The following is a 26,276-nucleotide window of genomic DNA, read 5'->3' as shown; positions in this document are numbered from 1 at the left end:
TCTTGGACAACTGACTAGGAAGTCTGCATTACAGAGGGAGATTGCCAACATTAATGCGTAATAACTTTTCTCATGCAGTTTTTTGTATGCAAGGGACTATGATAAGGGTTTTTTTCTCCCCCTATAACCTCATGAGGAACATGTAGAAGGTATTGATAACACGGTTGCGTGTGTGGTGCTCGTGGAAGGAGAAAGTAAAAAAGATTAGATCATGTTCGCAAAAGGTCACCATAAGCCACCTTTGGGACTGCGGTTTTGGAGCGAAAATCTACCGTCTTGGCAGATATTTTTCCTTTTTTGGGTATGTATTCATCCCTCAATGCTGCTTGCTCCAGGTATATGACCAGATTATTTTATCCTTTAGGTTTTGAGAGGCATAATTTTCTTGTTTACTCTTTTTTTTTTTCGTAGCACCTCATACGTTTGACAATAAAGTTCAGTAAGGCTCTACAAGATTGTTTTAATTACCGGAGAATGTAGGGAAGACTGTTTGAGAAAAACTGTCATTTCTCAGTCACAAATCCCAAGATGGGGTGAGCTAAAAATAACATGTATGCTCCTATCATCTCTCGGTATTTTTGTGGTGGTTTGGGAGGAGGGGGAGGCAAAATTTGAAAAGCCCCGACAAAGACAAGATAAGTTAGGTTTTTAAATTTTCTCTGCAACTATTGGGGGTGGTTGAGGGAACAAAATCTGAGGGAACAGAAGCCCGACAAAGACAAGATAAGTTAGGTTTTTAACATTTCTCTGCAACTATTGGGGGGTGGTTGAAGGACCTGTTGCTGTTTGACATTGACATTATTGCGTGACACATTTGATTTCTGGTAAGTCTTGGAAACTACTGTATCATTTCCTGGAACAAATGATGAGAGAGATTCACTTCCCAGAAGTGTCATGTTTTTTTTCTCTCTCTCTCTCTCTCTCTCTTTCCTTTTTTTTTATTTTTTTTAAGGAACAGGTATTCATCTTTAGAATGATCACATGGAGACTAGTTTGATTGAGAACTGAGAAATTAACGAAACAGCCCAAAATATCAGACATGTCTTGCACCCACCAGGCAGTAGAATGAATGTTTGAGAAATATTTGCGAATGTGGGAAGATTTATTTGGCCCCCCTAGTTTCGATGTGAAATCAGGCAATCATCAAATGTTGTTCATATTATCCGCTTGTAATGATAGCTATCACACACTCTTATCACCAGCGCTAATTTGTCGGGCACGTTTGAAGGAAGTGAAAGACATACAACCCAGTGCCGCTGTAAATGAGAACACGTGAATTTTTCCCACAAAACTTAGTGATGGGGAGGTCACCTACCCAGAACGTTTCTCTGTTCTTCATTACTGCTCTCATCGTCAGAGACATATTGGCATGGCTTGGTGTACTTTCTCGGTCTCTGAAACAGACACGATTCATTACAGTTACAGGGTAAACTACGTGTGACAAATTCCCAAATGTGATTGTTGCATGCCAGTGAAATTAAAATCTTGCCAAAGAGTGCACCTATCTGTAATTGCTTGCCAACCTCAGATTTTTTTTTGTGTGTGTGTGTTTTCTTTTTCTTTTTTTGACAGTGAATATTTCTCTGAGGGGTGTGGTCACGCAAAACTTGTTTACAAGCTCTGTTCATGAGTCAGATGGACAGGCTCTCACTGAAAGATATTGCTACTGTTAATCAATCAAATTCACAAATGTCAGTGTCTCTTTGTCCTTCTTTCAAGTTTAGAATACAAAGCATTGGGTTGGTGGTCTGCTTGTTCTTTTTCATCGTCCAATGCTGATTGCCCACGATATATATTTGGAAACTTTCTGGCATATTTATTTGACTGAAGATTATGTTGTGTACTTCCTCAATGTGCATTAATGTTTGCTAGTTTTCCGTCAGTGTCAACATGCCATTATTAACATCAACACTTGACCTCCACTGTAAGATGGGTATTTTTGGTCTCCATGGCAACCAGGGTCGTGCTGAGGATACGCAAGAAGCTCTTGACGCGGCACCTGACCAAACTGGAGCAGAGCAAGAACAAGCGGATCGAGCTGGACAACGAGTCGCTGCGCTGGTCACCGCTGGTGGTCAGCGGACTGGCGGTCTTGGAGGAGGAACGCGAGGCGAAGAGAGAGGTGAGGACAGTTTCCTTTCCTTGGAAGCATGCTGCAGCCAAAGGCTGTCCTGAGTTATGCCATCTTGAGTTAAACTAGGTCTGTAACAAGTAAAACTGGAGCCTGTTCAGATCCAGGGTGGCCCCATTTGGTCCGTGAGTCAATCCCCTGAACTCGGATACTCACAAGGAAGGAAAAACTGAAGGGTCTTCGCTTATTTTTTTCTTTCCTCCAACTTCTTGAAAGTGCACTATGAGATTCTTCCAAACTTTGGCAGGAGGTGAAAGGGTATTTAAAGTGGTTCCTCTCACTCCTCAAGAGATGGGCTTGGTAGGTGGGCTTCTGAGTACTTTCATTCATATTCACCGAGAGTGACATCAAATTGGCAGCAGCTATCACAGATGCCCAGAGCTGATTCCCTGTTGAAGTGAGAATACAGACTTGTTAGGAAGATAACGACCTCACGATGCATTGTCTTCTTACATAAAAGTGATGCTTTACTGAAGTATATGTCTTGCGGAATTCATTGTGGTGAAATAAGACTTTGTGAGATGGAAAGACTTGGAAGGCATTTTATATCATTGAGAAGCAGTGACAGGCCAGCAGTAATCTTCAAGTCACCTGCATCTCATTTCTCTCTTCTTTTTCTTTTTTTATAATGGAATATATGTTTGTTCCTTTCCTGTCCCCCTGCCAGGTCCAGAAGATGGGAGCCCTCGTGAGTGACATGGAGCGAGAAAGACGACAGGGCTCCCTCTCTCCACGCATCTCGTCGCCGAACAAGCTGACGGTCACCCGGGACATCTTCGCCAGGGACGCGGCCGACGCCAGCCCCGTCAAGACCAAGATGAAGAAGAAGAAGGTGAGTGTGATGTCGATGATCTTCTTTCTGCCTCCGCTGCCTGCGGCAAAGCGAACCCCGTCAAAAGACACAAGGACCATGCAGAGAGAGAGAGACTCTCACTGCAGACGTGATGCATAGTGAAAACATGGGGCCAAACATTGCTGATCTCTATCATCGCTAGTCATTATGCTACTTTATTTTCATCTCGAGTCGAGTCATGTCGTACCCTTTAAGTGGCATTGGCACACGCATGCCTATCCAGATGAAGTTCAACCGCAGGAGCCTACCCTCTCCAGTGCGCTGACTTCCTTTTGTTTATGAAGCAACTTGAGCAGCTGGTGTGTGGGATGATGCTAAATGTGCATCTCATAATTGCCCGTTTCCTTCTTTGCGGAGGAAAAAAGAAAGAAAAAATCTCAAGGAGGTGATAAAAACGAGGTGAAGAGACTGTGTAAAAATAATAAAGACACAGCTAAGCAAGGCTTGGATGAAGTAATGTGTCTTTACTACTATCCAGAGTACTTCCACCACAAAAGTGAAAAAAGTGAGAGATAACAAAACCCTGTGCTTGACTGATCTTTGCATGAAACGTAGTGTCTGTGAGTGGCCAACTTTTGAAGTTATTACTCATGTACATTGGCAAGGATTTCTCTATAAAAATCTGTTCTAATAACAAAGAAAGAAAGAATAAAGATGTGGGATGGAAGAAGAGAGATAAGTTCTGCACAAGCATGTCATAAAAATAGCTGCTCGAATATGATGGATTAGATATGACCAGATTGAGGTACGATTTGGCTCTTCACAAGGAAGATTGCTTATGGAGATATTTAAACATAATTGTGAGATGCTAGTTTGATCTTAAAAAGAAACTTGACTCATTGCTGGGGGAAAAAAAAGAATGTGTACAGTCATGGATTTTACCAGATGAATCACAGTTTGTTCTGGCTGAATCGAGCGTTTTGCATTCAAAGGGGCTTAAAAAAGAAATTCAGTCATACCTCAATTCCTCACCACTTTGCTTATTGGCACTTTAATCAGAAATTTGACCGAGGTAATTGGATACCAGAGTTCATCTGTAGATAGGCTTACCTGACAATCTGGATGGCAAGCATAAGGAGGCTTTCCACATCTAAACATTTGTGGTCATTTTGAGAAGTTTCCCCATATTATTGTTGCATGTAGTTATTCTGACATTATCCTGGATGGGAGAAGAACATTGATTCTTTTTATTTTTCCCTCTAGGTTTTTTGTTGTATACACTAGTTCACCTTTACTGCAATACCTCTATAATAGAGCAAATATGTGATGAATATCAGATTACTGTCAGCAGCACAGAAATAGAATGATAGAATGGGGTTTCTAGAATTTCTAAGCAGTCACAGTGTGTAAAGCCATCTTTTAGTGTGAATTTGTCGGGATCAAAAGATACTACTTGTAAATGGATGGGGATTTTGCACATAGTGTGATCACAAACAGTGTAATACATTAAAGTTTAGCTCCCCAAATGTGTGATTTTTCACCTTTTCTCAAGCATTTGTTTGTGATAGGAAAGCCTAAAGGTACTGACAAGGATGATACATCAAATGAGAGATGCTGTATTTCAACACTGAAGCCACACATGTTGTCCTATCAGGATTTACAACACTGCTTAAATCAGAAAAACTTGGATCATTGTATTTTGCCACACATGTTTTCCTATCAGGATTTACAACACTGTTTAAATCAGAAAAACTTGGGTCATTGTATTTTGGTTGAATAAAGATAGAAAGTAACCTGCGTGATATTATGCTGCAAGATCATGCAAGGATTTACTCCTTATTTCCATGCTTCTAACCAACCACCATTTGATTTGCCGAAGTTATAGAAATTAAAGTGAAATTTGTGTTCAAGTATTCCCTCGTATAATTTCCTATCACCATTTCTTGTTCCCCCTTTCTCTCTCTCCCCCTGATGCAAACCCCTGATTCCCCCTGCCCCTGCCCCTGCCCCACCCTGCACTGCCCACCCTCCCCCCCCCCATAACAGTCTACTTGCTTACTTTACCCCCACTCCATCAACGCGGAGGACTGTGACTGTCCTCCAAGACTAACTAACCAGGTGAGGTTCAGCACAGCCATACGGGTCTATGTTGTCAGCTAACTGTATAGACTCATTTCTAGCATTTTGGACACACACTTGTACTCTTTTCTCTGTCTGTTTCTTGCTCTCGACTCTCTTTCTGTGTCACTGACAACCACATCCACCACTCATAGTCTGCCAAAGTCTGTAGCATTCATAATTTCTTTCTCTCGAGGTCGCTCTCTCCCTCCTCTCCCTAGTTCACGGGCAGAAGGAGTTGGTTACATTGCAGCTAGCACCTGCTGTATGAATACGTCGCCAATCTTTACATTAGATTCTCTCTGCAACTATCGATACTTATTTCTTGCAAGCGAAAAGCTGGTCATCTGTAGCAATGGAAAAACCGCTCCACCCCCCTTCGCATATACCTCTGCCTGTCTGCTTTTGACAAATTCAAATATTCCCTCCTGGCTTCCCCACCTTCCCCCCTTCCTCAGTTCTCTCCTCCTTTTCCCAATGCATGTGCATGGGGAAGTTGACTTGAAACCGTCAAGGACATAAGACAGCTATCAGCATGGAGCATCAACACGGTATCAAGTAACCTACTATGTTTTTATTGGGTAAAAGAAGGCAATTGCTCTATTTTTATCTCTCTTTTTTTTTTAATTGTTTTTCATGTGAGAGGGAAGTAAGGGGAAATTTGAATCTTTGGAAATTTAGTGGAGGAAATGCATGTGCAAAGAATGCTGGGTTTTCTTTTTTTTTTTTTTTTTTTCCTTTTTTTTTGGGTTGTTTTTTTTTTTTTTGGTGGGGGGGGGGGGGTCGATTATGTCATGTATATACTTTGTAAATTTCTGTACCCTCTATTAAATCTAGTGGAAATTCTCTTCTCAGCTAATTTCAGTGTGTTTTCTTTTTTATGTCTCAACAGAGAATATATGTGATTAACTCTGTCGTCATCATAGAAGTGATTGTTTGCTGTGAATTGATGTCATTAATGGTAATCAACATCGATGCCTTCTTTGTGACACGAAGTTTTCATTTAACATCTCGTGCTATTCCTTTATTGGGAGGAGAAACAAAAAATAATACTGTGAAGGCCTCATGACAAGATGCCCAAATATTTCTTCCCGGGTTCCCCCACTCCCTTTGTTCTGAAAAGATGGAATTTTTACCATTTTTTGTTGTAATAATATTGAGGTAAGACACTCTCACATTACTGTGTGTAATTTTTTTTTCTTATGTTAATGGTGGATATGGTGGATAATCAAAGCCACTAAAGTTGTACACAGAAGACTGATTTTTTAAGGATGAGAACTACATAGTTGCTGGCTTGGGTGCTTTGTATGAGCTGTCAATATAATCTTGCATTGGAGAGGGAGCTTCAATTTTGAATTGCCACCTCGAGAAATATGCAACTGTCTTAACTGCTGGTGTTAAAGAGAAACAAACTGTGATCTGTCTTCTCTGTAGGGAAATGCAAGTGAGAGATCTTTTTTCCCATCTTCTGTGCAACCAATTTATGATATTGTTAGCTAGTGAAATATGTCTTTCACTCTTAAGACTGTGTCTACATCATTTTCTTCTGTGCTGAATGTTACACTCAATTCCCCACCCCCCCCCCCAAAAAAAAAAGAAAGAAAGGAGGAAAGAAAGGGAAAGTTCAGCCCAAATCCTTTGAGTGGATTAATGTGTCATGGGTAATCTTGACTGAATGATCATATTGAAAAAAAAAATTGTAAAAATAACATCAGATTTAGATGTTCAAAGTCACAGCAAGTTTACTTGTTTGAGGGGAAAAAAAAAATTGTACTAAGTTTGGACAAAGAAACAGGGTAAATTATTTTTGCTTTCACCAGCCTAATTTTGCACACTAAAGAATGTGAAGTTTTGTAGTGCTTGCAGAAAATCTCTCAGGCTTGTGTTATAGATCTGTGTAAGATTTGTAGATAATAAAGTCCCTATGTGCCACTGTTTAAGATCATCTCTTTGCCTGTTGATAATCTTACCTTCATTTCATTCCCTATACCCTGTCATATCTACATGTGTAGCAAAAATGTTTCACCAACTATGCTCTCATCATTTTTTTTTCTTTCCTAGGATAGAAACTACTTGCAGTAAAGTCAGCATTTTCTCCTGCATTGTTGGGATCACAGAGCTTATATTTTACGCATTTGCTTGGTGTTCCCTTATGCTTTCATCATTTCTCAATACAATCGCAAAATCCCTTTTGCGATCCATACAAATTTTAATGGAAACACTGCAGTTACAATTATAAGCGGGAAAAGCAGACAATTCAGGACGCTGGTATCCATTTTTTGCATCCAGCTCCAGTTCCTTCAGGCCACTGGCAAGACTATGTCAATTTGTGTTTTTTTTACCCTGCGCACAGACACTGTCTCTTGAGAAGGGACGATTTTGTTGTCTGTGCTGGTTGTCTGACGAATGAATGCTAACGACAAACTTTATTTCATTCCGGCATACAGTCCGCACCCCCAGAGTGACAGCTGTCCTAGATTCATCTGTCTTCATTCTCCAGCTCACTTCTGTACTCGTTTAAAGTCTTGCATTCGTGCCGTATCTTGTACTCACTCCTATGCATTCTCATCATTCACACAAGAATAAGGCGTTTTGTCATCAAGTCTCACACGATAGCATGTGCAAAATTTTCAGAACAGTGATCAAACAAACTAGAAGTCTTCTGTGTGTCTCACATGCAAGTGCTAGTCATCACACACACACACACACACACACAGAGGCACTTACACTTTTTCCCCCATATTTGTTCGATTCCATTCAAATAATACAAAAAATTAAACTGGTATTATTGTACAAAGTGACAAATTTTCATCATTTGGTCACAACAGACAAGAATATTTCCTCACCCATGTTTTTCATGTTATTTCATCGAATTTACATAAGACAATCATTCAAAATTAATGAGCCTTTTCTCAATGTGAGCATTCACACCAAAACAAAACAAAAAACAAAAACAAAAAAAAATCAGACATTTTCATTTCCACTGGCACATCAAAATCAACTACAGTAATTCAATTAAATTAATAAACATGCAACATGAAGGCAAAACATCCAATGAAATATATTACGAAAAAACACCATCACACACAAACACACAGTCACAAAAGAAAGACACACATTCAATCATGTGTTCATCTCTTTCTCCCCCCTCTTTCACACTGCCCCGCCCCCCAATGCAGTTCAAAGACCACTCCCGTCTGCTGGAGGAAACTTTTGATAGTTTCCCCCCTGATCTAACCAAGGAGGTGAGAGGAGGGCTTCTGTGGCTGGTTTTGACATGACAAGCAGTATCACTGCGTCCTCCCCCCCACCCCCCCCCCCCCCCCCGAGTGCCGTTTCCTCCCAAGTAGTATTCCCCGCCACAGTTTTTTCTTTGCTCGTAGAATCTGTGTTGCCCGACGTAGATCCTCCCAACTTAGCCTCCGCTCAAGGCCAAAGCCAGGGGAAGCCCATTCGGAAGAACTCCATACGGCCTTTCAGACTACATAAAATCTCTGTTATTATCTGCTCCGCCCTTCTTGCTCTCGTTAATGAATGCCTGCCTAGTAGTAGTTCAATGTGTAATCCTTCAGTAGATGTGAGTTTGGAGGTTAACGTTAGTGGAAAAAATAGTATGGTATTAAGAAGCTTTTGCAATATCTAGCATGTGATGACTTTCATGACTCTTGGCATTTACATGTTTAATAAAATATCATCAAAATGAAATGAGGTGCACTTCACAAAAATTGAAAAATAGATTGACTCGGCCCTTGGCTTGATGTGTTTTCAGACTTATAAGTGTATGGTTTCTCCTATTATATTGGAAAAATGTTCCTTTAATGAGGTCTGTGTTTTTGTTTTTTGTTTTCAAATATTGAATGTTGTATTTTTTTAGACTAATGTGCATGCTGGTTTTAGTTCAGGGTGAAGAAACATCATACTGGAATTCTTACATTTTTTATCAAGTTTTATTTATTCATTTAAATTTTTCAAACTTTTTTTTTTTTAAACACATTTGATATTTAAATATGGCACTATAATGGGAGACAGGTTTGCATGCTGGGTTAGTATAGGGTAAATAAACTTCATGGATATTTTGCATTTTTGCTCAAAAACTTTGATATTCATCACCTTATCCCTGAGCTGGATGTACCCCACCCTGCGTGAAAACTTATCAGTATATACACTTTTCAGTAATAAAATGATCAATCGAATGAGGGTTGATTTTATTGGTCCATGTACGTTGTGGTGATTCCCCTGCATGTGTGCTGTGCCAAGGTCATTTCACAGTACCAAGATAATGTATTTTTGTCTCCCAGCAGTAATAGCCTCGGCTGATCCAGTCCCTCTTTCAGAATGCTTTTCTACACTGTCTTCCTTTCCAATTCCACACCATCAGATTAACTGTGTTGTGCATTTCTTTATTTTCCTGTATCATTAAAAAAGATACAACAATAGTCAAGGCAACAAATGTCCAAGGCCCATCAACGTATAAGTAGGCATAAAGCTTATTTCACATCTCAGCTCACCAAGTGGCTGGATGATACAATTGTTTAAAAGTCTTTGCTTTTTTTCAACAATGTATTAACTTGTTCTTTCGTATTGTTTAGATCCTGTTCTTAGTTTTGTCCTTGTAGTTTTTTAGTTTCCTTGTAAATCACCATCTATCCGTTAGTATGCTATGCTATGTTGAACAGTATTGTATAGTGGCACTAGACATGTTAGTGTTATGCATGCATCTGGAGTGCACAACTCTCTTTTGTCGGTTGTGTATTTTGTGGTTGTTAACATCCTTCCAATGCCCATGTGATCATGTGCAAGTCTGACATCATTTCGCTGTTCCTAATTGCACTGTATCTCATTGAGTAGCTGAATTAGTGGATTACTTGTGTATTCGTATGAATGCACATCAGCACATTGTTTGTTATGTGTGGAAAGATTGGTATTTACTTTAAAATGCCCTCCTTCAAAATGTATGAAATGAACTTAGATGTCACTGTTTGAATGTCGGTTGTTTTTGTTTCTTAGAAACTTAGCAACAACATCTCACAACTTGTAGCTAATGTACAGTTGATATCAATAACCTCGTACTGCTGATGTGAATGAGACTCACAGTGAGCAAGTATTCATAGACTGGTTCAGGTTGTGACTTTGAAGTGATATCAAAATTGAAAGTTTTCAAGTTCCTGCTTTTAATCAAACATTTTGCGGCAAGAAAATCTTTTGATAGCAATTTAAAATCTTTCAATGAGAAGCAGTAAAAGCTTTCCGCCTCGATGACTTCTCAGGATAATTGCAGAAATACTGTGAGGAAAGTCTAAACCGAACTAGATTTGTCAATGTCAGTACTACTCATTGGCCAGTGCTGTTTACCAGTAGGATTTTGATGAGTGCCAGATCTTTGAACACATGAATTCAACCCCCTCCCTCCTCAGGTGTACACGAGGCGGAAACGAGGTCGGAAGCGACGCCGGAAAATCCCCATCCTGGAGTCCGTGGCAGCAGCAGCAGACGAGCCTCTTCCGAAACGGAAGAAGAGCGAGGGCCTCCTCTCGCCCACCCTGGATCCCATCGTTGAGAGGGACAGCCTGGCTTCTCTCAAGCCAGACCTTGAGCTGGCGAGATCAAAGAGTGCCACCCTCAGAACAACTCTGAAGAAGAAGCTGAAGTCGCCCCTGAAAAACAAGAAGAACTCCAAGGTAAGTGGGAAGTGGCATTAGTCAGTCCTTGCCCACAACAAATTACGGCATTAAAAGTGCTCATTATAATCATAGTTATCTCATCAGTTATACAGTATTCGAATGACTAACATTCTTTGCACCTCCTATGCCTGAATGCAGTCTTAAATGTTTGGGCCATTCACATTGTCTGTACCAAACATAGCAACATTAGAAAAAATTGTGACCTTTCCTAAATAGCTAGACAACTTCACCAAACACGGCAGAAATTACGACCAGACTCTTCAAGCTTCATGCAAAATTAACATGACATTTTACTTAATGAATGCTCACCACAGAAAAGGTACAATATTTGCCTTGTTACGTTCACTCCCACCCTCTTGCCCAGCTGGGCTGTTGTCAATGCTGCATGCAGCAGACTCTTGGGTCAATCATGCAGTGTAAATGGAAAGCTGAAACAAAGGTGATTGTAGATGTTGCCACATTTGGCCAAGAGTATGGGTCATTCATTCAAAATTTTGAGTGGGATACCTCATTTGTTTTATGAAATGCATGATGGAAATCAGTTTATGATTCAAAGCAAACAGCACACATCCCTTGCAGTTGCAACAGGTCCACTGTCAGCAGGTTTGGCAGGAACAAAGGAAAAACTATTGTTTGTGTGTGTGTGTGTTTGTATGTGTGTGTTAAGTTTGCATTGCCCACCAAATTACTCTTAGAATAATGCTTCAGCTTGCCTCTTCCATTTTCCAGATGGACAAAGCCAAACTGTCCCCACCCAAGCTTGCCAAATCCAAGATGAAGTCACCCCTCAGAGGGCCTTCAAAGTCCAAGGACGTACTGAAGAGCAAACTGACAGCGCCTACGAAGGGCCCTAAAAAGGCTCTCTGTAAGTATATCCCAGCTCTGCATTTCTTAAGCAGCTTTGCCTCTAATGTATTTCGCTTCCTCTCTCTTTTGATCAAACAAATATTAACTTTTCTTGTCCTGTATGTGAGTGAAGTTTTTCAATGTGTCATCCAACTCAGGAGGATTACATAAAGCCTCGACTTCTTCATGAAATAATGACACAACTAACTGTATTTGCATACATGTATAGACTAGAAGACTGGAAATAAAAATGGCATATGGGCTGTATTTACAATTCCTTTGTCCTTGATACTATAGTTGCCTTAAGTCACCCTGTATGTCTGTGCAGCATTTATTCCAGAAACTCAAATGTCCTTTTGGTGTTTGAAGAGTTTTTTTCCACATTTTGAAAGATATCAAAGTGCAATGATTGGGATGTGGAATCTGATAGGAGAGACAGTTGAATTGATCTTTTTGTGTCTTCATATGAAATTCGGTATGGATTCAATATGAGTGTCAATGGATTATGTTCTGTTGCAGCCAAAGGAGGCAAAGGAGCTGGAGGGAAGCTGTACACCAAAGCCAAACATGTACAGGAAGTCAACGGTGGCTTGAGCAGCCCTGACAGTGACTTTGAAGACCCAAAGCCGCAAACCAGGCTCGGGCGTCCAAAAGGCAGGCCTCCCCTGTCAGCCACCAACTCCAAGGCAGCGGGGCCCAGCGTCAGTTCCACGTCGACCACCACGAACAGTAGAGGGCGTCCAAAAAACGGAGAGCCCGCTACCCCCACAGAGCAAAGGCGAGGGTGGCCTAGGGGGCTCCAGCGGGCAAAACCAACAGCAGATGGGCCACCAGCAGTGAAGAAGCGCAGGAGACGACGAAAGCGAGTGCCTCTGTGGGAGAGGAAGAAGAAGCCAAAGCCAAAGCCAAAAACCCAGCTAGCTCCTCCTCCTCCTCCCCCTGTTGCACCTTCTACACCAAAGACCTCCACTTTGCCAAGCACCCAAATCCCAGCACCCTTACCTGGGTCTCTGAGCGATTTTGACGAAACGAGCTCGTCATCTGATGATGAGGAGGACTTCAAGAGGCTGCTGAGCATGACGACACCTGTTAATCGACCAAAGAAACCGCCACCTCTAAAGGTTGAAAGGAGCAAGCGTGTGGAGTACACCCCCATAGATATGAGTTCCTCGTCGGATAGTGACAGTGATGATGACGATCTTGCACTTCGTACCTTGGCAAAAGGTAAAGCGGGAACTCAAAAAGAAGATGAAAATGCAAATAGCACCAAGCCAGTGTCAGTTACCTCCGATGCCAAGGGGAGCAAGGAACCTGTGCCAGAGACTGATTCAAAGAGCACAAGCAATACGAAGGAATGTGTAAACGGTCTTGGTTGCTCCAGTAGCAGCAGCTCAGACAGCAGTAGTGAAAGTGACAACGATACCCAGGAGCCGTCTGTGACAGAAGAGCCAGCTAAGAGTAACGGTCCAGTGTGGAATAATGCTGACAGCAAGACTGAAGATTCGGGTGAACCCGCTGGCAATGTCGTCAATGACGATGACTCTGACGGCGATTTAGATGACAATTCTCACGCCCTTGATGAAGAGGAAGTAGAGAAGGGGAGAGAGGCTGATACCGAGTTGAGTAGTGATGATGAGCGGGCAGAGAGCAGTGATACTGAAAGTGACGATAACACTGAAAAGATGGATGAAGAAGAACCCCCAAGGGACCTGAATGTAAAGGCTGATGAACAAATGGAAATCCAGTGCACAATTGCAGAGAAAGGTACGGAAGATGAGGACGTTGATAAAACAGAAGATGACAGTGATGGTGATGATACAGACATAAATGACATGCCTGAAAAACTCAGTACTCAGAAGACGGTGGTAGAAGATGTAGAGAATACCGTTGTGCCCCGGATAAGTATGAGTGAGGAGAAAGAAATCAATCTTTCATTTTCATCCTCCTCGTCCTCCGCATCGGCATCAGAGGATGAAAAGGAGGAAGACAACAGGAAAGAGGCAGATGATGAACACAGAACCTTGGAGAGTTCAGTCAGAGAGCAGGATGGGCTCGATCACAGTGAACCACCAATTCTTGCGAAGGTTGACTCACCTGTAGTCAGCCCCAAGTCCAATAACCCCAGTCCTGTCCTAGAACGTTTTGATGATGAAATGCCAGCTAGTACTGAACAGGATATTAGGGATGCAAGGTCTGATGAAGAGGTTCATGAATTGACAACGAATGATGAGAACAGACCTGAAGGTAGTGAAGTCAGTGTAAACTCAACTCCAAACACGCCTCCCCACGAACAGAATAATGGTGACGAAATGTCCAAGGAACAGATTGATGGTACCCTCAGCGACCAATGTGCAGAAACTTCAGATGACAACAGTCATCAGGACAACATGGAGGACAATGCAGAGCTTGAGCGCAGCCATATGCAGAGTGACATGGACAGTAGTTACAGTCAGCCAGACACGCGACAGATCATGGAGCCTACTGAGGCGGAGGACATGGAGACAGCTGAGGCTATTGAATCCATTATTGAGATCGATTCCAGTCCTGTGAGGGATGACATTTCAGCTGTACATTGCATGCCTGAGAGTGACAACCCTCCGTATCCAGTCACCTCTGAATCTGACTTTCAGAATTTCAGCGGTAGCGAGTCATCGGAGATGAGGCCCAGGAGTGACTGTAACGAAATGGACATTCTTAACTTGGATGACCAACACCTTGCTCCGTCGTTACCACCTGATACCTCGGGCGTGGATGTGCCTCCACCCATGGACACGCCCCAATCTCTCGACACGTCGCCTCCTTGCATCAACTCTGCCTTGTCTTCTGTGGAAGGTTCCAACAAGATGGAGGCCCAGGAGGCTATCGACAGGCAAATCATGGACATCCCCAACACAATGCCAACACCCCAATCCATGGAAACTCCACCTGTCATTGACACCTTGCCGCCCATGGATGCCACACAGACCATTGATGCAACATCCCAAATGCTGGACGGTGTGACAGGTGTTCTGAACACAGGCGCGCAGATGATGGCTGGGCAGCCACAACTCCTGAATCAGCAGGCCCAGCAAGTTGTGAACCAAACACCTCCGCATATGGAGACCCAGGTTACCCATCAAGTGGAGGCACAGTGCATGGACACTAATGTACACCTTGATGGCCAGCAGCACATGGAGGCAGCTCAGAGTGCCCAGGCAGACCAGCAGTCTCAAATGATGAGCTCTCAGGGACAGATGCCAATGCACCACCAGAACATGCAGTCTTGCCAAAGTAGCCTGCAGAACCCGATGGGTGGCAGTCCGCATGACAACATGCAGTCCATGGGAATGCCAGACTACGGTCATTCAGGGGACATGACTCAACACAGCACGCAGATGGGATACCACCCGTGCAGTAACCCAACAAAGCGGTTCAGCATCTGCATGGAGATTGCTGACCCGCCTAGCATCGACCAGACAGACGTGATGGGAAATCCCGGCATGGCAGGCGTGAGGGGTATGGGTAGCTTAAGCAGTCCACAAATGCATCACAACTTGAGCAGTCCTCACGGGGATATGTGCAGTACTAACATGGGTCAGCCCCCACAACAGCAACAGCAACCGCAACCCCAGCCACAGGGTTACAGCCCCAAGCAAACGAGCCCGCCAGGCAGACCTGGCATGGGTCAACCAGTGCCTAGCATAAGCCCTCAAAGGAACTCATTGAACAGTCCACAGCTCGGCAAAATGAATAGTCCACACCAGTTGAATAGCATGCAGAGCCCTCAAGTCTGCAGTCCAGCCATGGGTGCCCAGATGTGTAGTCCAGCAATGAACAACAGCGCCATGTGCAGCCCTAGTTTGAATAATGCGCAGGTGTGCAGCCCCGTTATGAACAGTGGGTCGGTATGCAGTCCTGCACTCAATAACAACCAGGTGTGCAGCCCGGCCTATGTTCAGACATGCAGTCCTGCGCGGAGCACGAACCAGGCATGCAGCCCTGCCATGAGCTTGCCGCCAGTGAAGAGTCCAGTCATTACCTCAGCTACGTCATGCAGTCCTCAAATGCACAGTGCTCCAGTGTGCAGCCCCCAGATGCGCAGTCCTCAAGTCTGTTCTCCGATGGGCCAACACCAGTCATCCTGTGTCATGAAGCCACCACTTGGTTCTCCCACTGGCCACAATGGTAATAACTCCAACAATAATGTCATGTTTGGTGCAGGTGGACAGCAAGGCCAGAACCGCAATGGATCCACAAGTAGCTTAGCCAAACTTCAGCAGCTGACCAATGATATTTTGCCTAATACTCCTCTTACTATTCCCAGATCACCAAAGCCAACAGCCAACCTGACCCCACCTCAGAATCCAACTCCGCCCCCTGTACAAACTCCCCCCATTCAAAATTCTCAGGTACACATGCAGAGGAATATCACTCCTCCTGTTTCCCAAGCCCACCGTCAAGCACCACAGCGTAGGGTATCCATAGCTGGTGGTGAACTCATCCAGCAACAGCAGCACCAACAGCAGCAACAGCAGCAGCAACAGCAGCAGCAACAGCAACATCAGCAACATCAGGGTGTGGAATCATCAGCTGTGCAGCAAACTGCTGTTGATCACCGGGTTGCTCAAAGCACTGATCATCTGAGCCATCATGGTGCAGAGCGTATGGGACAACTTCGACCAGACCTGCAACAGCAGCACAGCATGGAAGCCATGCAGGGTCACGGGTCAGCGGCCATCCAGCATCATGTTCCCCAGGCTCAGCAGCAGCAGCAGCAGCGGCAAGACCTAATGTCACAGCAGAGGCAAAGTGTGCTCACGCAGCAGAGACCGGATGCTATGACACCCCACAGACAAGAGGCAATGGTTCGCCACCGCCATGACTCCATGACATCCCACTTGCCAGAGACCAATATGACTGCTCACATGCAGCAAGAGACCATGCACCAGCGGAGGCAAGAGCCGATGGCAGCCTTGAGACCGGATGCCATGAACCCCCACATGCAAGATCAAATAATGGGGCACAGACCTGAGAGTGTGGCATCACATATGGCAGATGCCAGGAGGGACACCACCACCCCACACAGGACTGACATGACTCAGCACATGCAGGAGACAATGAGGCGAGATGCTGCCACTCCACACAGACCGGAGACCATGGCCCATCACATGACAGAGGCCATGTCTGCGCACCGCTCAGAGACGATGACACCTCATATGCAAGAGGCAATGGTGGTGCAGCGGCAGGAGACCACCACCCCGCATCGAGAAGATGCCATGACCCCTCACATCATGGACAATGTCAACATGACTTCTCAGAGGCAAGCAATAACGCCCCAGTTATCTGACATTGTCACGCAGCAGCGGAGAGATGCCAGGACGCCCCACCGCCAAGGGACATTCTCACAGCACCGCCAGGATGCTATGACGTCTCACGCACAAGAGGCCAGGCACGAAACCATGGTACAGCAGATGCAGAGGCCAGAGAGACGGGTGGCCACGATCCAGCAGCAGAGAGCAGAGCAGCTGCAGCAGCACCACCAGCACCAGATGTCGCAGCAGCAGCACGCCAACCAGATGAACTCCTCTGCCTTGCTTCACCATCAGCAACAACAACACCAGCAGCAGCAACACTATGGCCAACACCTGCCACACATGCAGCAGCAGATTGCTGCCGCCCAGCCACCGGGCGCCGCGGCGCAGGCCATGCACATGCACCCAAACTACAAACACTACAGCCACTTCCAGGGACCCCCCACCCACAGTCCCTCCAACCACCACAATGTGATGCAGTCGGTCCAGCAGCAGTACAACGCATCCCAGTACAACTACTACCGTGGCTACCCGACGTCCCCGCGACACCCCCGTGGCCCCATCAACGGATGCATGCCGGCGCGCATGATGTCCAACAACTTCCACGCCGGCAACCACGCGGGCTTTATGGAGCAACCCTCCGCTATGCAGATGCAGATGGTGAACATGGCAGCCACGAGGCAGCAGTCCATCCACAACCAGGGCATGTACCCGGGCTACAGCTTCATGAAGCCGTCGATGGGTGGGCAGCCCATGATGAGGCGTACCTACACCCCCGATGTCAACAAAGGATGCAGCTGGAAGTAACAAACTCTTACGCAGTACAAGCAGAGTTTTAGGTTCTCTATTGGGAAGTAACAAAACAAACCAAAAACCAGTGGTTGAGAGCCAATGTCACAACTTCAGCCTTCCCACAAATGTCACCTTGTTATGTCTAAAAATGACTGATTATGCCTCGTTTACAGTTTTGTGCCCGGGAACTGCGAGGGCATGTTCAAGACAAACAAAAGTAAAACACATGGAAAGGCCAGGTGGAATTGTTTCACAAGGATATTAAGTTATGCATGTTGAAGTGTGTTGAATTCTTTGGTCATCAGTTGGCAAAGGAAGAAACTTCAACCGTAGAGTGTACATGTGTATCTGAAGCATACTTGATGTTTCTGTGGATGGAGAAGTGGGCAAGCCCAAATGTGGCATTGTAAATTACAGAAAATCACATCATTCATGCTTTCAGATTTTTGAAACATCAAAATTGCTCATGTTCATATTGTCAATTTGTCAATGGAAAACACTTTTTTTTTTTTTTTTGCATTTTGATTTTACCAATTATGGAAAACGTTTAAATAGAAAACTCAGGGTATACTATAGAAGATTTTGTCAACTAGGTCGAGTGTGCAGAATCTCACTTTGTTCAAATAGTTGGCCAAACAAATCTGTATAATGTTAGTCATTCCTCAGAGCTAGGAAGGTAAATGAAAAGGCCAGGAATGGAAAGGAAGGGGAACGGATCTTGATTATTTGCCGTGGTAGTCTAATGCAAGTCAGATATGGTCAGTAGCAAGTTCACCTCAGCGGCATAACGAGAAATTACTTAACATTGCTAGAATACGTGTAGCCCAATTTGTCTGTACAGGGAGCTTTTAGCGTGCCAGTAACTCATGGGTTGTTTGTGTGGAGGGAATTTTATCGAATTATGTCAAAGAACTTGTGTCACATCCTGTAGTAAATTATTGTTTGACCGTAATCTCTTTTGCTGTCCAGGAATAGTACTCTTTATTAATGGTGGTCTATTTGATTGCCATCAATTTTTGTCACACATTGTTTGCCACACGATGAATGCATTCTGTGCTCTGCATCTCTGCATGCTTTCGTCCTTGTTTCCAGCTCTTGTAGCTGACCACCACTCTTACTAAGATATATGACATCCATCCACTTTATGGACTTTCAATTTTCAATTTCAATTTTTCATGTAGGTGTACTGTGATGTAATGTGATCACAGGGCTTTTAGGGTGTGTGGAGCAGTTGACATTTTGACTCGGCAGCCTTCATATGACAGTTGGATTTGATCTTGATGTGAACTATGAAACAGCCAAAATGTTTGAATGAAAATGAAGTGAGGATTTCCAAACTGAGGCAAGGGCATGCTCTTAATTCCTAAGTGATTACTTGTGTTAAAAGAGGAAAAATATGTTACTTTCTAAAGAATGCTGAAGCTGGAGTAAGCAGTATGAGAGGAAGGGGATCAAGATAACATACCCAGCGCAATGGACCGTTTCTGTAATGTACTACATTTTATGAATGTTTCTTTTCCTACAGCCAATTAAGGAAGCATTTCATTCAACTGCTTCCTCAAATCAAGCTCCTTCGGCAGGAATTCACATAGTTGTTGCTAGGTAGGGCAAGCCTCCTGCATGCTTTGTGGTTGAGGGCAACTTTTGTGCACAAAGCATGCACAGAATGTAAATGCATTGCTAAAACGGTCTATTCCAATATAACAGACGTCTCCTTGAACTCTCCATTATGAAATAGGAGAAGGCGCGGGGGAGGGATGGAATCTGACAATTGATCGTGTAGGTTGTTGGGATTTTTTCTTTTTAAACAGGAATGCATATGGCGTAAGGTACTCGATGCTTGTTAGTTATGTGTCAAAAAAAGAGAAAGAAACAATGGAAATTTTACAAAGTAGGTATGTTCTTGTTTGGTTGTTGTAGACACTTTTATTAGTCTATTTTTGTTTTTCTTTAAATGTGGGGAAGAGGATATACTGAGCCTCCTTATCCAGTTTGTTGTGTGTACTAGATCTTTGGCTGCAGGAGTTGGAGATGATAATCGCCTATCTCACACATTATCAGTTGCGTGTGTGGCACATTGTTCAGTAATTTTACTATAGGTTTTATCAGTTAACTCCTCTTCTTCCCCTTTTTTTTCCTTGAGATGTAGAGCCAAGGTGTTCAATATCGTAGTGTGTAGAAATTAGTGTAAGGTTTAATTGAAGAGGTGCAGTGTCTACTCCCTGAAATCTTGTACGGTCATTTCCTTAATACAACTCTATATGTAATCCGGCTAAACCAACTGTGTAAATACATAGTCATATGAAGAGAACAATATATACTTTTTCTAGCCAGGCTGTGAGACAGAGTGTAAGTTTGTGTACAAAGCCACTCACTGACATTATACTACATGGTTTGTGTGCATTGTTTCATATTAGTTTAGAGTGTGTGTGTGTGTGTTTATTTTTTTTTTTTTATTTGATGACCTGTATGGTTGAGTTTCTTAAACTTATGTTGCCTGTTCTGAACAAATCGTTGTTTTACAAAAGTTACCAGCCATGTTTGTATTTTTTGTTTCCTCTATTGTTTTGGTTTTTGATGTTGTGTGGCACAGACAATGGATAATATATATACTGACGTGTACAAATTTGAATTTGCAGATTGGGTGTATGTATAGCTACAAATTTTTCGTCTTGTGATTTTTCTTATTTTTAAATTAGGTGAGGCATTAATGTATATAGGAGTTGATTGAATTGAAGAACCTAAAAATGAAGGGAATGTGTTTGAAATATATATGTAGGTTTATATTTATGAATTTCTGTGTTTGATTATCTAATGTGGTAACACGAAACAGAGTAAAAACTATTTTTGACAGTTGGGCAGTGAAGGTTTATCAATATAAATTTTGACAGTGTACATTTTGTATAAAAAGGAACATAGACTATATACAATCAAGAAGGAACTTGTATGTATCGATTATTAAAAGAACCTTGTGTTCTGTTGTGTCTCTGAATTTATTTACAAAAGTGATAAAAGGTGAATATGTTCTCTTTGGAAATATTTTGAAACCAGTGCAAAGCAATGGTGTATTCTGTATCTAAACAAAAATACTTTATGATACATATTTTGGCTTTGATATTCATTATGTGTTGATGTGACTATTCCCTTCAGCAACTTTCGTCTCTTACATCTCGTTTTGTACACCAATCTTCACTTTTGATGTAATGCGATGAGTTCTTGTACTATAAGCGTGTAGACTATCCATCCACCACATTTTGCTTGGAGAAGGCAAAAATAAAAAATTTGAAAAAAAAAATGATAACTTAAAAAAAAATGCAGGAGTGTATTTTACTAGCATATTATTCACGTTGTGTACAAAATCTCTGTATTTTAGACAGTACATGGCGCACATTAGTTTTGTTTGAAGCTAGATGTACGACTGATGAAAAAAAAAACCTAACATTCTGAAGCTCATGTGTACAGATTGTTTATGTAAACTTGTATATAGAAAAAGGAAATAAATTAAGATGTTGAGCTAACTGTTCTGTGTTTCTATGATTCATTATGTTTTGTTGTTTCTGTGAAATAATTAGGTATTGAAATTTAATTAAACTCTTGTAAGTCTGTGGAATTTTATACTCTTTAGCTTTTGGTTTTAAGGACATCCGGTCTCTAGACATGCTTCTGTGGTCTTTGTTTGTGCAAAGGCATTCATGTCAACTTATGACAATACAGTAGTTGAAATGATTTTTTTAAATGTGATGAAGTATTATAGGTGCTACACTTGCCAACATGCATTTGAACTCTTACATAGGTATCTACAGCTCTAGCTATGAAAAAAAGAAAAAGAAAAAAGGGAATTTGTAATGATTTCCAGAGAGCTATAAACAACATTTGTTTAGGCAAACATACCAGACATTCCTCAATTACAGTATAATACATGTATGTGCACCAAAGGTTTGATAAGAACATCTTTATTTCAAAGTGTTTTTTTCCAGTAACTCTCAACCAGGAAATACAAAGATTAATTTTTGTTTGAGTTGATAGCCAGTCATTCGGTTGTACTGGATGCTCAAACAGTCAAATTAAATTTCAGTTTCGGTTTTGTTGTTCAATGCAAGGACTTATTTGTGAGTGTTAGTGCCTGGATTTTTTTTTTTTCTTGGTGGGGTGGGGGGGGGGAGGGGATGGGAGAGGCATTGGGGACTGGTCTCGGAGGTAGAAATATTAATGTCTTTAGTGTTTCTGTATACGTGTGTGTTTGAGTGTGTGTGTGCATGGTACTAATGTGACATGACTGCAGTTAAAGCATCTTCACAATACAACAACGTGTACTCCATGCCTTTGGTATAAGACATCATTACATGGATATAGCACGTGCAGAGCAAAGTTTCATACCTCTGTGATGAACAGATTATTTTGTTCACTATTCCACTGATGACTGTGATCTGGATGAGCTGCAGAACTATACAGACAACAGGCTGTACTGTATACAGACTATGGTTCATGTGTTCAAAAAACTATGTAAGGATATACAAAAATACACACACACACACACACACACACACACACACACACACACACACAGATATATATATATATATATATATATATATATATATATATATATATATATATATATATATATATATACATATATAATTATAGTATATGAGTGGAATAATGATGTCAAACTACGCACCGTTTGCTCCTTTCTTTCTCATCTCATATATAAATATATCAAATGGTCTAGGTAAATGCTCGTCAGTGATGGGTCATAATACACTCTCATGACTAGTGCAGTGAGGATTGAAATTGTTGCATGGCCTGTAGTGATGCCACGTCAGGTAATATGATTCCATAAAATTTGACTTGCTGCAGACAGAGCTAGAATGGAACGTGTATTCATGGAGGCCTTATATTATAACAAACATTGCTTTGTCTGTTGTCATATAACACTTGACAGTACCCTGGGAATTATTTTTCTTTTCTGTCGATTCAATTAAACCTTTTTTTTTTCCATCAATAAAAGGAAATCCATCATACAAAGTGACAATTTATCGATTCAGCTGTTCAACAATTTGAAATGGACAAATCAATTTTCCCCTCGCTGCGCTCGTCTGGAGAGTGTAATATCTTGGGGAAAATGTAACTCCTGCGGAGTGTTATGTTACACCTCTAAAAAGACAATATCTGTGTCATACTACAGTATTCATTTAAGTAAACTTACATTTATGACATGAATAATGACAATGACAACTACCATCACTGCAAATGCCATCTAATAGACAAAAGGAAAATAATTACACAAAGCGGTTACCGACGCGTGAATAATTCGTATCGAGTTCTCTGATATTCAAGGTAGTTTCAGTTGCATTTTGTTTTATTTCTGCACTTGTACAAATTGAATCATGACAAAATCAGCAATATTCACATCAAAATATAAATAATAGTACTTATAGAAATAGATGTACGTATACGTGTATATAATGCAAATACACTTCATTATAATCTATGTATTATAAGATACAGGTGAATAAGACCGTCATCGACAAGCAGTTTCTTTGACTGGGATAACAGTCTTTTGAGTGATATATCGGTACTAAGTTCTCCATTATGTTTAACTGAAAGAACAACACACACACACACACACACACACACACACACACACACACACACATAAATAACTATTTTCAATATCACTTTGTTGAGGGGGATAACACACAGGGAATATAAAAAGACAGAAACGAATTTAATGGGCACAGTGACGGGATACCTGAATAGGGAAAAGTAGAGAAGTTGCAGTTGAAGTTTATTATTATCTTTATTCTCATGTCCATATGGAATGATACATACCAAAAGACACATGAATGAATGCAGGATAAAAGGTACCAGAAAATAGCATGAATGCTCATCAAGTCCGATACCTGTCTGATACAAAGGTTCTAAAAAGGTAATAAGTACAGTACAATGAATAGCTCTGGTTTGAAAATACATGAAACATGAACATTGGAGTTGAAAACTTGACATGATAATATGGTTCCATGACATTAGTTCCTTTGGCAATTGTTCCTGTGAAATATCTAAACCAAACACAATACCTATCCACAAACATAACCATAAACCTAACCCTAATCCTCACATCAGACTAAACCTAAAACCTTATCACAACCCTAACCCTAACCGTAAGTCCTTAGAGAAAATAAGACCGGAGCAATTGTGGCCGGAGCAAAGCCGCCCACATTCGGTGTAGATACACCAACAAATGACAAAGAAAACTTTCCGTAAAACATTAGTCTTAATTCTAGGCAAATTCAAGTTGTTTCTTGTAATACTTCTAGTATTACATGAGATAAAAAAATTAATGGACAATATCTAGAAGCTGAGTAAAGGCAGATAACCATTTATAGATTATATAAAAATAAAGAGACGCACAGCTTATGTAATGGCAAACATTAAGAAGCCGTGAATTTTGAAATATTGGCATTGATGGATTCATACAAGGGCTCTGCCGCCACCTTTTGGGTATTTTACAGGCAAACAGGTAGAGTTCAGGGTTACAGCTCGTTATTCTGAAGGTTCGTTATTCCGAAGGCTCTTTATTCGTAAGATTCGTTATTCCGAAGGTTCATTGTTCCGAATTTCATTTTCGGATTAACCAATCTTCGGAATAACGAACCTTCGGAATATCGCACAAATTTTCGGATTAACGAACCCTTTTTCATTTTCGGAGTAACGAACCTCTAGGTATAGGGAATTTGCGTGTTTCGGATTAACGACCCTTCGGAATAGCGAACCTTCGGAATAACGAACAGCACCCGAGTTGAGGCACCTGAGCATTGGGTCAACATTTCGTCGCCATATGAATAGATTATGCATGGATACAAGAGAACAGTTCATGTACGGGGAATCTACCCAAATTAATTATGCATAGATTCAGTTAATACAGAAATACCGGCACAGCACAGTGAACTTTGAGAAAAATCGGACAAACACGAACCTTGACAGAATTAGGTCTTTCTAGTGGATTGTATAATTTTCCTCAAACTTCAGTGATGTGTTCGACTTGAATATATTTTGGCGTTCATCGAATCCATACATTTCATTTGGGGTATATTCTCCGTTTATTTTTCTTATTTTTCCGACCTCGTGCACCCATACTGCTCCTGTCTGTGTACTTTTGCCCAGCTGACTCGCCCAGTGACTTACAGACCGATTCATTTCCATTAAAAAGTTACACTGCACAAAGAGAGGAAATTAAAGATTTCATATTATGCACACATTTAACAGTGATTATTGGACATAATCGTCTTATATGAGAAAGGTAAAGCGACGGTGCTATTTCTCGTTGTGAATCTCCCACAGCCGTTCCCATAGATGTAACTTTATTCGGGTGTGTATGACCATAGAATAATGAATACATTGGATTTAGGGCCTCAGCCTTTGTTGCACAAATTCAAGAAAGAAAATATAACTGTAATATTCAAGAAAACGCACTCAAATGATTACGGAATTACTCGTACTTAGCCAACAAGTGTATCTGCATACATAAAGCCAAGGGTTACCTGCTCTGGAAGCAAACAATAACTTATATCGAGAGCTCATACAAAGAACAAGAGAACAAAATATTCAAATGTGTTCTTGTCAGATGATAAAGTCTCTCTTTTGAAGCAGTAATTCAACAGAAATTTATAAATGGAATTAACCGGGCGCCCCCCCCCCTTTAACAAAACAAAAAAGGAAGACAACGGGAAACATAAGGAATAAAAAGAAATATTCTTTAAGGAATTACTGGATCCGCCCCTGCGATGAACAGCTGTAAAGCAATCCACAACAACTTCCGGTTGATGCAAGCGTTAAAGACGGTCATCATAGTCCACGTGACTACCAATGTCAAGTGCGTTTATATTGCGCAATGAGGCCTTAACAAAAGAATATTACATGTGCTTCAATTACTAGTAAATACAGATCAACTACGGAAAAGCAAATTATTGTATGTTTGACTTCGCACCTGATTTGCTGGAGTTCTTAGCCTTGGTACAAAGAGATTTTTTTTTTTATTGAAATTTAATCATTGTTGACGGAAGTGAATTCATACCTTAATTCATCAGTAGTAATTGAAAATATCTCATTATGTCAAGGGTTAACCCACGATCAAAGTCAGGGGTCGTAGAATGGTGTAGGGGAGGGGGAGCAGCCCCCTCTACCCCCCCCCTTTACAGGCACATATATATTCGACTCTTGAAGAAAGAAGAACAAAGGGGGGGGGGGACAAAATTCAAGGGTCGTAGAATGGTGTGAGGGGAGCAGCCCCCTGTAGCCCCCCTTACAGGCACATATTCGGCTCTTGAAGAAAGGAGAACAAGGGGGGGGGGGGGCAAAAGATCGGGAAAATAAGTAAACGAATTACAAAACCCATGCTTCCCAGACAGTTCCGACCGGAGATTCTTCCCGTCAAAGCCGGAGGGGGGGGGGGGGGGATGTTATATCCTAAAAATAACCCCCACAAAAGACAAACACACATACACACAACAACAACAACAACAAAACAACGTTCCGCTACCCCGTGAAGATTACTGTTTAAGATGACTGCGAGCGAACAAAAAAAAAACAAAACAAAAAACAAAAGGAAACATGAAGATGAG

The 26,276-nt window shown here is 41.8% G+C and overlaps 1 protein-coding gene across 1 annotated transcript in view; it reads left to right on the top strand.

Annotated features, from left to right (window-relative positions):
• The window catches only part of LOC140228691 (uncharacterized), a 147,620-nt gene extending 126,450 nt beyond the window's left edge, over window positions 1-21,170 (top strand). Inside the window, exons 14-19 of the mRNA XM_072308958.1 lie at window positions 1,960-2,122; window positions 2,799-2,963; window positions 4,971-5,042; window positions 10,457-10,720; window positions 11,453-11,588; window positions 12,089-21,170. Of these exons, the coding sequence (XP_072165059.1) occupies window positions 1,960-2,122; window positions 2,799-2,963; window positions 4,971-5,042; window positions 10,457-10,720; window positions 11,453-11,588; window positions 12,089-17,667 (6,379 nt within the window). The 3' untranslated portion in view covers window positions 17,668-21,170. The remainder of the gene's footprint in view (window positions 1-1,959; window positions 2,123-2,798; window positions 2,964-4,970; window positions 5,043-10,456; window positions 10,721-11,452; window positions 11,589-12,088) is intronic.
• The last annotated feature ends 5,106 nt before the right edge of the window (window positions 21,171-26,276 follow it).

This window comes from Diadema setosum, chromosome 5 (assembly GCF_964275005.1).
Source record: "Diadema setosum chromosome 5, eeDiaSeto1, whole genome shotgun sequence".
Classification (NCBI taxonomy): Eukaryota; Metazoa; Echinodermata; class Echinoidea; order Diadematoida; family Diadematidae; genus Diadema; species Diadema setosum.
This window is presented reverse-complemented; position numbering and strand designations above follow the sequence as displayed.